The 18,246-nt window shown below is 43.1% G+C and overlaps 1 protein-coding gene across 3 annotated transcripts in view; it reads left to right on the top strand.

Moving 5' to 3' along the window:
- The window catches only part of EIPR1 (EARP complex and GARP complex interacting protein 1), a 161,761-nt gene that overhangs the window by 9,785 nt on the left and 133,730 nt on the right, over positions 1-18,246 (top strand). For 2 of the 3 annotated variants that reach the window (XM_055121564.1, XM_055121566.1), the window contains one exon: positions 9,478-9,561. In XM_055121564.1, the coding sequence (XP_054977539.1) occupies positions 9,478-9,561 (84 nt within the window). Of the gene's footprint in view, positions 1-9,477; positions 9,562-17,440; positions 17,561-18,246 lie in introns of those variants that run through there. The other variant, XM_055121565.1, reaches the window with a different exon arrangement.

Below are 18,246 nucleotides of genomic sequence, written 5' to 3'. Positions count from 1 at the left end.
CTGAGTGTTTGTCTCAGGATATTCAACTCTATTCCATTGGTTTGAAGGTCTATCTTTATTCCATTGCTACGCTATTTCAATTACTACCACTTTGTAATATGGTTTAAAATTGGGGAAAGTGATGCCTCCCATCCTGTTTTTCCCAAGGATTACTCTAGCTATTTTGCGGGGAGGTTTATTCTTCCAAATAAACTTTAGGAGTGTTTGATCAATTTTTTTGAAAAGTGTCATGGGTGCCCTTGTAGGGACTGCATTGATTCTGTATAATGCTTTGGTGAGTATTGCCATTTTAATATTAAACCTCCCAATTCACAACTGGGGGTGTGTTTCTATTTTCTCCTGTCCTCTTATTTCTCAGTGTAGTGTTTTGTAGTTTTCTTTCACCTCTTCCGTTAAGCTAATTTCGAGGCACTTACTTGATTTTCTGATGTAAAATTGTGAATGGGATATGTAAAATTAAAATCTTTGCCTTCTCTTTCATAAGTTGTATATAGGAATCCCATGGACTTTCGTGTATTAATTTTGTAGCTTGCCACTTTACTATATAAATCCATTGTTTCTAGGAGCTTTTTTTTGTAGAGTCTTTAGGATTGTTTAAATATAGTGTCATATCTTCTGCAAATAGTGAGACCTCAAATTATTCCTTTCCTATCTCAATGCCTTTGATATCTTTTTCATGCCTAATTGCTGTGGTGAGTACAAGTACTTTATTGAATACAAGTGGTGAGTGTGGGCAAAATTTCTTGTACCTGATCTTAGAGGGAAGGCTTTTATTTTTCCCCATTGAAAATAATGCTTGTTGTGACCTTGGGGTAAATGGCTATGATTATATTGAGGAAAGTTCCTTCAATTTTCATTTTGTCAATAGAGTTTTGTCATGAATGGTGAAATGATGGCTTTGAGTCTATGAATTTCCTGAGTTCAGTTTGCTTTGAAGTTGTGTGCAGTTTCTTCAAATCTGAATTAGAGTTCGGATGGTTATAGTATTCTTGGTGAGGCATTCCTTTTATTGAGTTTTTCACCATTTCCCAGCACTGTCTTCTGACCTGGAGGGTTTTGTTTGATAAATCTGCAGTAAATCTTAAGGATTCCCCTTTGTATCTAATTTCCTTCTTTGATCTGCTGTTTTCAGTATTCTGTCTCTATCTAGGATTTTCATTACTCTAATTATGTTCTGTCTTAGAGTATTTTTATTTGGATTTCTTTCAGCTAGTAGTCTTTGGGCCTCCTGGATTGGGTCTCCCAGCACTTTTCACTTTAGGAACTTTTCAGCAAAGATGTCTTTGTTGTTTCTTCACCAGGTTGCCATTCTGACCCTCTTGGACCCTGATGATTCTTACATTGTTCTCTTGAATTCAGCCCAAAGGTCTCTGCCAGCTGTTTGTTTATTTTGAGGCTTTCCCCCATTTTCTGCTATTGTCTGGAGATTCTCTGCACCTCATTATGGAGCTCACTGATTCTGGTGGTTTTTTATTTTTATTTTTTTGCTTTTTGGGTCACACCTGGCGATGCACAGGGGTTCCTTCTGGCTTTGCACTCAGGAGTTACTCCTGGCAGTGCTCAGGGGACCATACGGGATGCTGGGAATTGAACCCAGGTTAGCCGAATGCAAGGCAAACGCCCTACTCGCTGTGCTATCGCTCTAGCCCCTCACTGATTCTGTTTTCAGCAGCTGTTACTTTACTACTGAGGCCTTCCAGTGAGTTTTTCATTTCGCCCAAGAAGTTTCCCAGTTCTGTCATTTCTGTTTGTAGTTTCCTCATTTCTACTCACATATCACGTGTGCTTTATTGGTGGTTTGTTTCTTTGAGCTCTTTATACAACCTCAACAATTCCTTTCTAAACTCCTTATCAGAGAGGTTATATAGTTCATTGTTATTGGTTGAGTCTTCAGGGCTACCGTCTTCACTCCCTAAGTGTGGTGGGATTCTGCATCACCTTCCCATTGTGACATTTGCACATGGAGTTGATCCTTGTGAGTTTTTGTATGGCTCGATGGCTACAGTCAGGGTGTTTTTGTGTGTTCACAGTGAGTTATGGAAAAGTGAAGAAATGTGCAGCCATGGAGTGCAGCAGCTGGCTCTTCATGGGCAGAAAAATCCTTACCTGAGTAGGAAGATGGCAACCCTGAGTAGAAAGCTGGCCTCTCACTATGGCTGGTGCCACTGGACTCGCCTCAGTGTGCTGGCCTGGGCTTCACATATGTGGTTTTGATGTACACAGTGACCACATCTCTGGACCAAAGTGATTAAGACCCTTGATCTTATTTTACTTCTAGTTTGTCTCTACATCCCACCACCATCTCCTGTTTCTCCTTGCTTGCAGATATAAAGTTAGAGTTTTATTATTATTCCACGCAGTCTGTTCTTTTGCTTTGTTTCTATGACCACAGAGGAGTGAGATTAGTCTGTATTTGACCTGCTCTTTTTAACTTATTTCACTGAACATCATACACTCTTGTTTCATCACAATGCAGCCAACTACAATATTTCGTCTTTTCTTACAGATGCATAGTATTCAATTGTGTATATACTACAACTTTTGATTTTTTTTTTTTTTTGAGTCACACCTGGTGCTCAAGATTTACCCTGGGCTCTGTGATCAGGGATGACTCATGACAGAATTTGGGGGATGATATGCAGTGTCATGCAAGCAAGTGCCCGATTCTTTGTACTATTTCTTCAGACCCATCACAACTTTTAAAAAATCCATTTGTCTGTTAAATATTTGGGTTGTTTACATATTGTGGTTCTCACTAGGCACGACAGTGAACATGGGTGTGCATAGATCTTTGTGATTTAACGTTTTGTGCTTTGGTGGGAGATGCCAATATGTGGAGTTGCTGGGTCATATGGAATTGCTGTTCTTATTCATTTTAGAAATTGCTACACAGTATTCCCTAGAGGCTGAACCAGACAGCAGTCCCCATAACAACTTGAGAGCGTGTTGAGTGTTCCTTTCCACCACACCCCTACCAGCACTCTTTATTTCCAGTGTTTTTGTCATATACCATTATCACTGGCATGAATGGTTTCTCATTGTCACTTTGATTTTCATTCTTTAAATAAGTGATAAACACCTTTTCGCATGCCTGTTGGCTGGATATTCTCTTTGTGAAAGTGTTGTTCTCTTCTCTCCATTTTTTGATGAGTTATTCATTTTTTGGTTGCTGAGCTTTGTGAGAGTGTTATTTTAGATATTAGCCCTTCTTTTGATGCATTATGTGCAACTGTTTTCTCCCATTCAGAAGGGAATTTTTTAATTTCAGTCTGAGTTTCTTTTGCCATGTAAAATCTTTTTGATATAGTCCAATGTCTTTATTTTGTTTCTGTTATCTTTGCTGATGTAGGCAGATAATATAAACACCCTTGAGGTCCATGGTCTGGAGATTTCTGCCTTTGCTTTCTCCAATATAGTTTATGGATTCTGGCCTTGTCTCTGGGACTTTTATCCACCTTGAATTAACATTTGTGTTTGGTGTGAGATATAGACCCTTTTTTTTTTCTTATTTGCATGTGCCTATCCAGTTTTCCCACCACCATTTGTTAGAGGCTTTCCTTGTGTGTACTTCATAAACCACTACTTTATCATAGATTTAACTGTCCATAAATCTGAAGGCTTAACCTGGGCTCTCAGTTCTCTTCTGTTGATCTGAGAGTCTGCCTTTATTCTAGTTCAGTGATACTGTTTTTATTACTATAGTTTTATAGTATAATTTCAAGTCAAGAAATGAGAGATTTTGGGGCTGGAGCAGTAGCACAGCAGGTAGAGCGTTTGCCTTGCATGTGGCCTACCTGGGTTCAAATCCCAGCATCCCGTATGGTTCCCTGAGTACCGTCGGGGGTAATTCCTGAGTGCAAAGCCAGGAGTAACTCCTGTGCATCACCGTGGGTGACCCAAAAAGAAAAAAAAAGAGAGATTTCTCAACTCCTTTTTTTCCCCCCTTGAGAATAGTTTTGGTTATTTGGGGAGCTTTATAATTCCATACAAATTTTTGTAGAGTTTATTTAAAGTGAATGTATGATGTATAATGCCACTTCAGTGGCACTTCAGTTGTCATTTTAATGGGAATTGCATTGAATCTATAAAATACTTTGGGTAGAATGGTCATTTTTACAATATTAATTCTTCCAATCAATAAACATGGAATATCTTTCCATTTCCTGTTAATTTCTTTCTTTCAGTAGTTACTTATAGTTTTTCACATCCTTTGTTAAGTTGATTCCTAGGTATTTGATTTTCTACTTTTTTTCCTCGTCCTATTTTTGTTATTTATGTATAGAAATTCTACAGATTTTTGAATATTGATTTTGTAGCCTGCTGCTGTGCTGTATTGATTTATTATTTCTAAGAATTTTTTAATGAAGTCTTTAGGGTTTTTTTAAAATGCATATTATCATCTCATCTGCAAATAGTGATAGTCTGACTTCTTTTCCAGTTTGTATCCAGAGGGATAATTATGATTATTATTATTTTTGGGGGGAGGGGATACCCTTTTATCCTCAAGTGTAACTCCTGACTCCACACTCAGTAATCACTCTTTATGGTGCTTACAAGATTAGATGGTATGCCGGGAATCAAACCTGGATTGGCCACATGCAAGGCAAGTGTCCTACCCACTAACCCCCACCATAGGGATAATTCTTGATAAAAAAACATAACTTAGGTACATTTTACCTGTTAAAGTAATTGTTTACTTATTCAATGTGAAAAGCAAATAAATATAAATTTGAATTTCTCTAGGAATTTTTATATACTTTCTTGTAGATTGTGTTATTTATGCCCCTGCCACAGAATAAACTTGTGATATTTTAGATCAGTATTTTCCCTTATTATCTGCAGTAGCTTCTTCTGGTTTGGTTCACTAGATGGTGGTGGTAGACCAGAAAGACTGCTCTGTAAAGAAAACACATTGACCTGCCTTTTATCAGAACAGGGAAAACATGTGGAATGATAATACAGTGACTTCAAAAGAATGTCTTACTTGCATTTTCAGTTATTTGATCTACTATAAGAGAAAAAGTACTGGGCTTAAGACTGGGAGCCTGAATCTTCTTCCTCACTAGAAATATTGTGAGTAGACCTCACAATTCACCTCGCCCCTCTGGTTCTCAGTGTCTTTATCATCTCGGTGGGAATAATATTATCCACCCTGTTTTCTTTTCTGTTTCATTGAATTCTGCGAAAGAGCCATAATAAAATATTTAAATGTTTTTTGACCTATCATGGTATAAAAGTTTTGATCCTGTTGTATAATAGGGTCATTGGACTACTTCACAACTGCCATTATAACTAGAATCAGATCGTTTTATCATTCACTTAATCAACAAAGTAGAATTAGATGTAGATATAGACCTGTCATCAAACTGGAGAGTTCAATTATGTTTCTAACTTTACTTAATAGTGTGGTAGGAAGACCTTAAATTAAACTTTATGAGATTTCATGGTAACTTTTAAAGATGCAGTTATTTTGTAAAATAAGAAAAGTGATCTTCCTCTTCCATTAAAAAACTGTGCTCTCAACTTGTGTGAGAAAGAGCAAGTTAGTTTCAAATTTATAGTATTTTTCTAAAATTGTAGCAGATAATTCTCTTCGAAATAGATGATCTGTTTAGTCTTTTTTCATGTTTACCACTGTTTCTCTCCAGGTATTAACTTTCTGGCTTTAACAATTACTTAAGAATGAAGCAAATTGAATGCTGGTTCATTATTGTCACTCAAGTAGCTTCTGCATCCTTAAATTGCCCTTTGTTCTTAGTAAATAAAATGGCCACTAATATAATTGACTTCTTTTTGGTTTTCTTTTACTTTAAAGTGATGGCATTTAATCCTGCCTTCTGTCTAAGGATCAGGTCATAGCTCCATTTTGGTAAATATGGACTGACCATCTGTGCACACTGTAATATGCTCTGGGAGAGTGTTTTTGATGATTTACCATCTTATTTAATCTCTCTCTCTCTCTCTCTCTCTCTCTCTCTCTCTCTCTCTTTCTCTCGCTTTTCTTTTCAAAATTTGTCCTCTTCCTCCTAATGCACCAATTTCCTGCTAGCACAGCCATTTCTTCCACTTCTTGATACTCTCCCATGCTAACTCAGGGTTCTGAATTCTATTCTTCATCACTGACTGTAAGCTAATGAAAAATATTGCATTTCCTTTCAAATAAGTCCTCTCTTGGCCTCATGTTTTAGGGAATTTTAAGACTTTTTTTTCTCCATTTGGGGCAGCAAGTTATTCTTCCCTTTGAGTTCTAGTGTTCCTATCTAAAGCTGGAGCCAGCTCTCTGTCTTCTGCGCTGATGTGGGTGCAGCCCTCAGAGCTTTCTGGGTTTGGAATGGTTCCCACCATTCCCATCCTTTCTCACTGGTCTTCCTCTTTAGAGCAGGACTGTTTTAAACTGGATAGGGTCCAAGGGTCGATTAATACTGTATTTAAAAATGCTATGTGGTTGTGTGTACACTTTTTGGCACAAGATTTGTAGACTCACAGGTGTTCATGAATTTTCTGCCGAGACCTAAAATGCTAAAAATTGCTTCGCTGAAGAAGGTATTCTAGGAATGCTGGATAGTAGGTATCTTTAGAGTACTTTAAATAGTCGAATTAGCTCAAATCAGTTCTTTTTGTCCAACCATTTATCTGATAACGTGAACTCTGCTTTAGACATAATTTTCCTTTGTTTTACTGCAATGTGTTTCGGTAGTTGATATTTTCATGCCCTGACCTCTAAGGAAGGGTGAACCCCTATTTGATACAGTTATAAATCTGGGAAAGATGCATGAAATTGCTACGTCAGACTATTTTTTAGTGATTTCCTAAAATACCTTGCCATTTTCCAACTTGAAATCAGACTACAGGGTTTGAACAACTGTTTAATTCTTTCTTATAGTTTGTTTTTTAAAAGACTGAGGTGAGAAACTGAGAAAAACTGCTGCAATTGGAAGTGATCGATAAGAGTGACATCACGCTGTTCCAGGCTGGGGGAGACAGGATTTGGACAGAGGGGGCCCATGTAGTAGACTCTGCCAGGCACTCTTAGGTACTATTACAACATTCACCACCATCTTACTGGTTTCCAACAACGGTGCAATATTCCTCACTGCCTGGAGTATGAAGCCTGTTATTGAGCATCACTGGGTTAAAATCAAGGCATAAGCAGGGTTTCTAGGAACTTCCTTCCTGGAGACTTGGGGAGAATCCCTTGTCTTGCCATTTTCATTTTTGGAGGCCACCTAGATTCATTCATTGGTTTGTGGATTCCTTCAGTCTTTGAAGCCAGCAATAGTCTTTCCTGGTCTTTCCCGCCACTGGGCTCTCTTCCATTTTTCTCCTACCCTTCTCATATTTTATGTGATTCTCTCCCATTCACCCAGGTCCTTTTTGTGGTGCTGCCTCCTTCATTCTTTTCTATCATCACCTCTCTTTCTGCTTGTAGCCAGGAAAGATTTTCTGATTTTAGGGACCCATGTGACTAGATCATCCAGGATGACCATCTAACATCTTCCCTCTAACAGTCTTTTACTTGATCACCTCTGCAGAGTTCTTTTGCCACATCAATAGATATAAACATTGGGAGGAGAGACACTATTTCATCTCCACAGATACCAGAAACATGAGTTAGACATACTGGTTATGTTAACAGAAAGCTGGATTTGGCTTTATAAACCTGAAGTACTAGTCTTAGAATTGGTATTAATCCAATGCATAATTTTTCTGCTCTGTTGGCTTGAGCTTCTTCACTAGGAAATGAATTTTGGGGTGAGAGGCTCCCACAAATGTGGTGTGAGCCTGATAGTTTAATGCTTGGGCCCAGTGTTGTGATACTGCTTTGACCCATTGGCACTGTGGTCCACCAGAGCCATCCCTGTTGTGCCGGGGGGCCTAACTGGGACCTTAAGCGTGCAAGGCTCGTGCTCCATCCCATTGAGCTCCCTTCCTAACCCATCACCTTTAAGTCTTAATTTTGCTTTTAATTACTGAATGCTGTGATTATAATTTAATTATGTTTAGCATGAAAATAAATCATATAATACAATCACTATAATTTATGTTGTGCAGCACCACTCAAATATCTCTGTATCACCATGGAAATCCAGATGCTCCTGGGCTTGTTGTGGTTGAAAGATCCTGAACTTCACTCTGGGGTTACCGTTAGTTGAAGAGAGCCCCTTTGCCCTCAGTCACATTCTTTTGAGGTGCCTCCGACAGCTGCATCCACAGACTACTCCATGGGGGACTGGAGCTTAAAAAAGATTCAGCCATTCTGCCCTAACCATTTGAAAGATCATCACACCTTCAGATTCTCCTGGGGGTTGGCCGCAGCCTCTCTTGCAACTTCCCCATCCTCCTCCTTTGACTCCCAAGAGTAAATTTGTGGCTCACTCCCTGTGGATCACTGGACACAAAGTGTAATCTCTTAGAGCTCGATTCCCAGGGAATCTGATCTTCTGAATGTGTTGCAGGCCCTTTTCTGTTATTTGTTATTTTGGTACTTGATCATCTTGATTTTGTTTTAATGTATGCCTGGTTATTTTGGGTTGTGTGCTTGACACGCTGTGTGAAAATCGTAATAACTTGGCATGTGCTGCCTCCCTCCTGAGGATTTACTCTTACTCAGACAGCATTTACTTAGGTTGGCACAAGAGCCCTGGCACTCAGCTCACCCAAGACCTGGTCAGGGATGGAAATGGATTGTTGCTTTAGTCTGCTGACTGGTCCAGTACACCCTCCCTTGGGCTGCGGTTTGGTGGGGGCTTCATCTGTAATTTTCAGCTCCATGAGTCTGACAGAAATTTTCAGCGTTAGCCTCTTTGCTACACCCAAAACTGGCAGATGCTGCTGGGTGAAGAAAAGTGAGTAGCTGGGCTTTTCACCTTCCTCAATCCTGGCATTTTTTTTACTGTTGCGGTAGCTTTCTCAGCCCTTGAGACAAATGTTGAGTGTTTTCTTCCCATTTTCTCATTGCCCTTTTCCTGAGGTTTGGTTTAAACCACTTCCTCTTCTCTTAGTGAGGTCCATCTTCTACCATCATGTTGAAAGTGATCTCTTCTATCAGTCTTTTTGAATTTTCAAAGACTTTTGAAAAGCAAGCAAATAATTTTGCCATTGCTGTGCAAATAATTCACATGCTTACTGCTTAACTTCTATGCCCATTTACAATTATTTGCTTATGGAATTTGAAGGAAAATTGTATCACAAAGTATATAACATTTGGAGGCTAGGAAATTATTTTTTGAAGGGGTGTGTGGGCCATACCTGGAGATACTTGGGGACTGGACATGGGTTAGTTGCGTGCAAGACAAGTGCCTTAATCCCTGTGTTATCTTTGCCATTTCTCCCATCTTGAACGTTTTATTACATCTGATTTGTACTACAGACACTTTGCGCCTTTACTCCATCAACAGCAGAAGGGGTACCTGCCCTTTGGATCTTTATCTGTCACATCTAACTCCATAAATGTGTATGTTTTCTTCCCTCTCGTAGGCACGTGCTCTAACACCTCAGACCGCAGAAACAGATGCCATTCGGTTTTTGGTTGGGACACAGTCTCTCAAATATGATAATCAGGTAACTATTTTTGACAAATGTATACATGTTAATTACTATGCCTATTCTTAGTTTTATAACCATTTTGCTCTTTTTTTTTTTCAAGTAACATTTGGGAAAAAGTTAATGCCACACAAAACTTTTATTGGGATTTAAATAGCCATCTCTATGCAGTGATTGAGTTCAGTTATTTAAACTTACTTCATGTACTGCTGCTGTTGTAGATCTATGTTTTGGTTGTGTGGTTTATGTAGGTTTTACGTGTGAGTGACTGCCAACCCCTCACTGGCAGTCACTGGGCCTTTTTCACTTGGGTCAGTGGATGACCTCTTTAATTGCTTAAATCCAGTGCTTTTCCAACTGACCCTGAATCAGCCCATGATCTCATTCCAACTCAGAATTCGAGACAGTTACCACAACTTGATCCAGGCAGACATATAGGTTGCGGCCTCTTTGTTTTGGCCGGATAGCGGAAAGAAGATGGGACTTGTAAGATTGGGGTTCAATTCTCAGCTTGACCCTAGCCTAGTGATTTTTTTTTTTTTGGCTTTTTGGGTCACACCCAGCGATGCTCAGGGGTTACTCCTGGCTCTGCACTCAGGAATCAATCCTGATGGAGCTTGGGAGACCATATGGGATGCAGGGGATCGAACCCAGGTCGGCTGCGTGCAAGGCAAACGCCCTCCCCACTGTACTATCTCTCCGACCCCTAGCCTAGTGATCTTGAGCAAACAGTTGATTGTGCTGTGCTTCATTCTCCTCAGCGTGTGCAAATAGACGCGAAAGTGTCTACTTGCCTGAGGGGCCTGGAGGGTGCCAAGGTGTACGCTGACTGGCTCTGGGGAAAGGTACATTTGACCTTGTCAATTTGGGCAGGCCCCTACTTAGAGGGAGTGGTATCAAAGAAGCAGAGAAGTATTCAGTGCTGGCTAGGGTGTAGTCAAGTTGGCACTCTCACATTGATAAGAGACGTAAAATTGGCATAGTCATTTGGCAACTAATCTGGTGATATAGATCTATACCTTAAAATATATTTTAAAAAAACCTCAAAATAACCTATCCCAAAATAATTCTTATCCCAAAACATATATGTTTTGTATATAAGAATATATTTATAGGCCATGGAGATAGGATAGGGGCTAAGGCTCTGTACCTGACCTGGATTTGATTCCTTGCACCCATTATGGCCCCCTGAATTTGACTAGGAGTGATCTCTGAGTCAGGGCCAGAGTAAATCCTGCCAGGTGTGACCCTGACCACCCCCAAAGCAAAAATTAAAAGATTTCTGTAAAACGTGTAATTTTAAAATTTTAGTCACTGTGAGTTATAGTTGGGGCTGGAGCGATAGCACAGCTGTTGGGCGTTCACCTTTCACTCGGCAGACCCGAATTCGATTCCTCCGCCCCTCTCGGACAGCTGGGCAAGCTACCGAGAGTATTGAGCCCGCGAGGCAGAGCCTGGCAAGCTACCCGTGCGTATTGGATATGCCAAAAAACAGTAACAATAATAATGTCTCTCATTGAGAGACATTACTGGTGCCCGCTCGAACAAATCGATGAGCAATGGGATGACAGTGACTGACAGTGACAGTGAGTTATAGTTTTCCAATACTGTCGATAATAGGTTTTTATGGATATAACATTCCAACATTGGGCTGGAGCGATAGCACAGCAGGTAGGGTGTTTGCCTTGCATGTGGCCGACCCGAGTTCGATTCCTGCCTCCCTCTTGGAGAGCCCGGCAAGCTACTGAGAGTATCCCGCCTGCACGGCAGAGCCTGGCAAGCTACCCGTGGCGTATTTGATATGCCAAAATCAGTTTACAACAAGCCTCACGATGGAAACGTTACTGGTGCCCGCTCGAGCAAATTGATGAACAACTGGATGACAGTGCTACAGTGCAACATTCCAGCATCACCCTCTCCCCTGCCACCTGCAGTATCTCTTTCCTTATATCACTGTCTCAGGGTCCCCCCCCTTACTACCCCCACTCCTGCCTCCCTCCTCACCCTCCATATCACAGTCATGGAAAACTCAGTAAAAAAAAAGATATTTTAATAGTACATATAAGAATGGAGAAGTTAGAAGTACAAGTTAGATTGGATAATATGTGTTTTGTTTTTAAAGTTAGTTTATTTGGGGGTTTTAGTTTATTCCTCATTTGGTGCTCAGGGAGGGTTTACTTTCTGCCAGTGTTTGAGGACCATTTGGCCAGGGGATTGAGTTCAGGTCTCCCACATGTAAAACATGCGCTCCAGCCCTTTGTGCCGTACCCCAACCCCAATTTATAATTTCTGGAATCAAACAGTTTAGACCTGGTTATTCCCAGTTAACTAATACACCTATTCTGTCACAAAAATATAAGCTTATATACACTATAAGTTAAGAGTTGTTACATAATTAAGTGAAGATTATATATGTAATTTATTGTTCTTGTGTAAAAAACAAAAAGAAGGAAAATGCAAAATTGAATCTTCATCTAGAATAAAAACGGGAAGGAAATAGGCTCCAGGGTTCAGAATATGAGCCACTTCTGAACCAGTGTTTCCGGCGATGAGAAGTGCTCGATGAACTAGGAGTTTCTTTAAAATTTTCTGATTCTTGCACATGTATGTATCTGTGTTTTTCCTGGGAATTGTCAGATGGGAAGGATTTATTTATAAAAGTGGTATTTTTATAAATACCACTTTTTTTTGTATTGGCCACCTCACAGTGAAAGAGGAATCCCTGGAAGGACACTATGAAGGGGACACTTCAGAGAGAGGATGGCTGACCAGGCAACTGGGCAGCTCGAGACAGGCTGAACTGCATAGTTCAAACCTGTATTGTTCAAAGATCAACAATCTTAATTCTGGTCATGATCTCTCAACAACTCAATGACTGGACCGTGCTTCTGGACTCACTTCAGCTTGCCCCATTAAAAAAAAAATATCAGTTAATTTTTTAAATTTTAGAAATGACTTAGTCGGGGCTAGAGTAGTAGCACAGTGGGTAGGGCGTTTGCCTTACACACGGTCGACCTGGGTTCGATTCCCAGCATCCCATATGGTCCCCTGAGCACCACCAGGAGTAATTCCTGAGTGCAGAGCCAGGAGTAACCCCTGAGCATCGCCAGGTGTGACTCAAAAAGCAATCAATCAATCAATATAATAAAAATAAAAAAATAGAGATGACTTAGTCATAGATTTGTAAGATTTGTAAGTTGTCGATTTGTTAAGGAAGGTAAGCAAGACCTTGATGCCCTCTGAGGACCAGTGAACAGGGTGATTGTGATTTGCTGATCGCAGAGTAAAGTCAGTGGTGCAGCAGACACTGCTCCTCCAACTTTGCTGGGTCACTTCTCTGCTGAGTCACTTGGACAGTGGAGGCTCCCACGTCCCAGGCCCATGGCCCTCATTAGGTGGTTGGGCTCAAGAATTTGTATTTCTTAGAGGTAATCTGGGACCAGGTTATGAGTGGCACTAACATAGTGAATTAATATTATCCAAGGTGGTGGGTGAAATCAGCTTCTTATGACAAAGTCTTTATATTTGTCTTAGCAAATGCAGTTTGGGGGCACACATCGTCCCAGTTTCTAGAATATAAACTATTAGTCTATGGACCAAGTGAAAGAAATTTTCTCATTTTATTTTATTTTTGGGAAAGCAGCGTAGTTTTTTTGGGGGTGAGGGGAGGAGACACAGAGTATCTTTATTATTATTATTTTTTGCTTTAAATTCTCTAATATTAAAATTAAAAAAATATTTAATTTACTCTGGTTACAAAGTTATTGATGATTGAGTTTTAGGCACATAATATTTCAATACCAATCTCACCACCACTGTCAATTTCCCTCCACCAATATTCTCGTACTCTAACCCCTTACCCCCCACACACAAACACACACATACCTTGACAGGCACATTACAGAGTTCAGTAGTGAAGCAAGATAGTTTTTATTGAAACTTATTTAGAAAATATGTGAGGGGAGAGAAAGAGAAAAGAAGTGTGTCTTCAAGAGAGAATGAAGTCTTCTTCAGAGTGAAAATTGGCAAGTAAAAAAACCTAGGGACAAGCAAGCAAGATATGTGTTCAAGGGAGAACATGGACTTAAGTGCAAGCCAGTATTTTCACTTTAAACAAACAACTTAATTAATTAATTTATTTATTTTTAATTTTTGGGCTATACCTGGCGGTGCTCAGGGCTTCCTCCTGGCTCTGCACTCAGGGATCACTCCTGGCAGGGCTCGGGGGACTATGTGGGGTGCTGAGGATTGAACTGGAGTCAGCTACAAGCAAGGCAAAAGCCCTACCTGTAGTAGTAGTCTGGCCCCCAAACTTCACCTTTTGCTGGTGGGGGCCGGGGTCTCCCCAGCTGTGTCAGAGCCTGGAGTTGCCGAGCTGCTACCCCTGATGATGCTTGTGGGCAGCCAGGCAGCGGCAGGCACCAGACTCTGGCCCTGTGTGTGCAAGCTCTGTGTGCCAGTTCTCTGAGCGGGCTCCTTGGCTCCCGAGCAACTTCTTACTAATCCATTTTAGAAACTCGCGTTTCTAGCTATATGTTTCACTTGAAATTTCTGGCAACAAGGATGTAACTGTTTAGAACTTTTTCCTGCCCCCCAAGAAGTGACGCCCACCCAAGAGCTTGCTGAAGTACTGTTGCTCTCTCATTCAGATTTCCTCATTAAGGCTCCTAACCTCTGGCTTCAGTCATGTTTCCTGGCTGTAATTGAATGAAGGGATGGGGGGAGAATGTTCTAGTCCCACACATCACCTGCAGTTGCTTTTTGTGTGAAAGAATGTTTCTGACCTGGTATTTTCCTCCTGTCTGTCCCTGAGAATGGTGTGTGATACTGTTGAGTCAGGTGTTCAACACATGCCTACATGTGAGTTTCAAAAGGAAAGGCTGAGGGGCACGGGGGACTTGAGCTGAGAGCAGCCTCCCCAGGCTGGACAATGGTGATGGACAGATGGATGGACGGACGGAGGGAGGACCCAGGGGAACAGAGAAACAGGGACCGGGCCCCAGATGGTGGGTAGGCAGTTTATTTCTCTCTCCTCCCCAGCATAGTCCAATCTCTCCCTTACAGCACAATCGTAGTTGTAGTTTTGGTCGTAGTCCCAGTCATTGTAGTTCCATCATCCTAGTCTCCTCCTAGACCTCAAAGTCCTCTCCTTTGTTCTATTCTTCTTCATTTAGTTTAGTCTTATAGTTCTTTACTTCCAGTCATCTTTGTCATCTAGTCCTCCTTCTAGTCCTCACAGATCCTCTAGTCCTCAAGGGCCTCAAAGTTCCAAAGTCTTCAAAGTCTCAGTTCTCATCTCCTCTTTCCCCTTACAGCATAGTTATATAAGAATCATGAAGGGTGGGGGTACACATAGGCGGGTTGAACCTTGTCGTAACAACAAACAGAGGTAAAGCCACTCCCTTAGGAGATTAACTCAAGGACAAAATCTCTTCTGAGGGTTCAACACTTCTAGGAGATCTGCTCAAGGGCAGGATTCCATCCAGGGCATATTGCTTTATTCTTTCCTCAGCTAGTAATCCATTTAAACAATCATAATAAATTTCATCATCATCATCATCATCATCAATCATCATCATCATTATCCCGTTGATTGTTGATTTTCTTGAGCTGTCTCAGTAACGTTTCCATTCGTCCTAGCCCTGAGATTTTAGCAGCCTCTCTTTACTCATCCTTCCCAACTGGGCCGCATTGGAGGCTCTTTCAGGGTCAGGGGAATGAGACTCATCATTGTTACTGGTTCTGGCATTTGAATATGCTACAGGGAGCTTGCCAGGCTCTCCCATGCAGGCAGGAAACTCAGTAGCTTGCTAGGTTCTCTGAGAGGAGAACTAGGCTATAATATTTTAAATTCAACCCACCCTCTCTGAGGGGCTCCGTGAAGACAGCTAGGTGCGGGGGCAAGAGACTATGATTTGCTCTCTTCCAGGAGCTTGGTTTTATAGTTTTTGGATGTTGGCTGTTGATGGGATTACACAGCACTGGGGACAGTTTCTGGGTGTGACCGCCTAGATACTGGAAAATAGGGGATCTGGGTGGAAGAGGCCCAGTCCCGATCTGAGCAGGCTTGGAGCTCTCAGCCCCAGGTCTTGCACACGCACACCTGGGTTCCTCTGCCGGTTCCTTCATGCGTGAGGCTTGTCCAAACGTGTGGAGAGAGGCCTTGAGCATGGCTGTGGCTGGTTATTTCTTATAATATCTCTAGTCATTTTGTGTAAACACAGTAATAGGTATATTAAGCTTAAAGGTTGGCTCTTCCTGGGGATATCTCACTATATATTCCAGACCACAGTCCTCAGGCCACATTAGTCTTTCCTAGCCCCAGAAGGGTCCTTATTCAGTTATTTCTTTTTGGGTCATGACAGAGTTTGTTCCATGACCACGCTCTTAACTTATTATACTTATGGTGCTTAGCTTGTCCTCTTACCACTTGCCCTGGATCCATCCAGTCCCTTCGTCGGACCCTGCTTCTGGGGTGCTTGGAAATAAGAGGTTTAAGTCAGGTAAATATGATGCCTAGGAGTAAATATTATTTCGGATCAGTTAACTCCCATGTTACAAAGCATAGCATGAACTGTCTTCCCATGTCTATACAAAAAGGACATTGCTAAATAAACCATGCAAATGACATAAAGGAAAGAAAAAAAAAGCAATATGGGATTATTAGTGCTTGATGGAATTGGGTGTGCCTCAGGGGCACTGTTGTGGGAGTAACTCTATAAACCTAAGCTCCCTGTGGGAGGAGCAAGGACAACCCAGTGTTAACCAACACCTACATACACAGACTCTTGGATTCCTGTCAGGTGTAGGGTGCTCAGTGTGCAGATGAGTCTCTGTGGAGAGTCTCCACAGGACCTCGTGCTTTGTAAATAACACCTGTTCTTGTTAATTTCACCGTTCTTTGAAAACAGGATGTCCTGTCACGCCCACAAGGTGTAACTAGCCTATCAGCTGCAGACACTTGGGCGTAAACAAGCAGCGAGAGGTATATAAGGAGGGAAACTGCCTAGCTAGTGGGTTCACTCTGGTTCCTCTTCCTTCGTCCATCTTCTTTTCCATTTGCATGAGAAGGTCTCTGAATAAATCGCTGCAAGAAGAATCTCCGGGTTGCCTGTTATTTTACAAGTCTCCAAGCCTCCGTGGCCCTCTGGATAAAGAGGTGAAACAGACCCTTAGATTTTGTCATGAAACATGCGAAAGACTGGAGCCAGCACTCCTGGAGCCCTTTCTCCCTAGTGACCAGAGTCAGTGTCACAGAAAAGGTGGTAGTTGCAGTGTGGCCCATGGGCAAATGCTGTGGGTGGGCAGCATTTGTCCATGGCCTTGCTTTGTAGTGCAGGGTATCCTGCCCCCTCCAGGGAGGGCGCTGTGGGGAAGAGGGGGAGGAAGGAGGGGAGAGGCGGGCAGACACTCATCAGCGCTCAGACTCCACGTGGCTTCTCTCACGCAGCCCGTGCCTCCCTCCTAGGCCCACAGGAGTCTTTCACATGAGACAGGCATGTCTGCTTTCTCTCACATGTGGGTGCGATTCTCCCCATAGGTGACACACACACCCTTCCACAATGCGCAGGCCTGTCTCCCTTTCCATGTGGCATGCGTGTTCCTCTTACATGTGGCACTCCTTTTCTCTCTGACACGTGCTTCCTCACATATAACGCATGGTTGTCTCTCTCATGACACATTCTTAGGAGACACAGTGTCACCACCTCCCCCCACAGCACACAGACGAACCACGTTCTCCCTATGTGTTTCCTCACATGTGACAGCTCTTCCTCCACAGGACACACATGTGACTCGCCTGTGGTGCATGCTTCCTCCCACAGGCGTCAGATGTGTTTCTTGAGCCAACAGTGGGCCGGGCCACCTCAGGTGCTCCCCGGGTCTGGCGCTGGTCTGGGAATTGCTCCCCCGTGAGAGGAAGGGGCCGTCGGCTTAGCCGTCATGGTGGCTGTTTCCTGCAGAGAGGAGGAGAGCCCTTCCTGTCTTTGCCAGCAGCCGTCAGCCGTTATTGTAAAATGTGAGATGAATTTTGAAACGATGGAAACGCTCGCGCCGGATCCCGCCTCTTCTCCAGCTTGCTCGGCAGCCGCTTGTGCCTTTGATGCCCGCGAGGGAGCCGGGCTGCGCCTGCTGCTGCCTGCCCGGTCTCGGGGTGCGCGAGCCCCTCGCCTTCCTGCCGCCCCCGCAGGCGCGGGCGCTGTGGGAAACAGGGGGGGTCCCGGGTGGCTGACCGGGGGTGCTTTGGGGTGCGCCTCTCCCCCTCGGCCTTCCTGCCGCCCCCGCAGGCGCGGGCGCTGTGGGAGACAGAGGGGGTCCCCGGGCGGCTGACTGGGGGTGCTTTGGGGGTGACTGCCACGCCCGGTGCTGTTGACCCCTTCCCGGTCAGCGCGGAGGCTGGCCATCAGCAGACACCGGGTGACCCGGCTGGAGGGGGCGCAGAGTTCTGAGTCCCCCCTGCCGGCTCCTTAAGGGAGACGCTCTCGTTCGGATGCTCGGGCCGCAGTGCGCGTCCTGCAGGCTGACTGCAGTGAGCCGTGCAGACGCACGCACAGACAGGGCACCGTGCTGATGTGCCCGCGTCTGCAAGGGGCCATTCAGAGGGTGGTGGGTGCTGTCCCGGGCCTGCTCTGTGACAAAGGAATCTGGTCTCCTCCTGCAGGCTCTGCCGCCCTCCCTCTTGTTTGAGCCGTGAAGCTGGGGAGT

This window comes from Sorex araneus, chromosome X (genome assembly GCF_027595985.1).
Source record: "Sorex araneus isolate mSorAra2 chromosome X, mSorAra2.pri, whole genome shotgun sequence".
Taxonomy (NCBI): Eukaryota; Metazoa; Chordata; class Mammalia; order Eulipotyphla; family Soricidae; genus Sorex; species Sorex araneus.
This window is presented reverse-complemented; position numbering and strand designations above follow the sequence as displayed.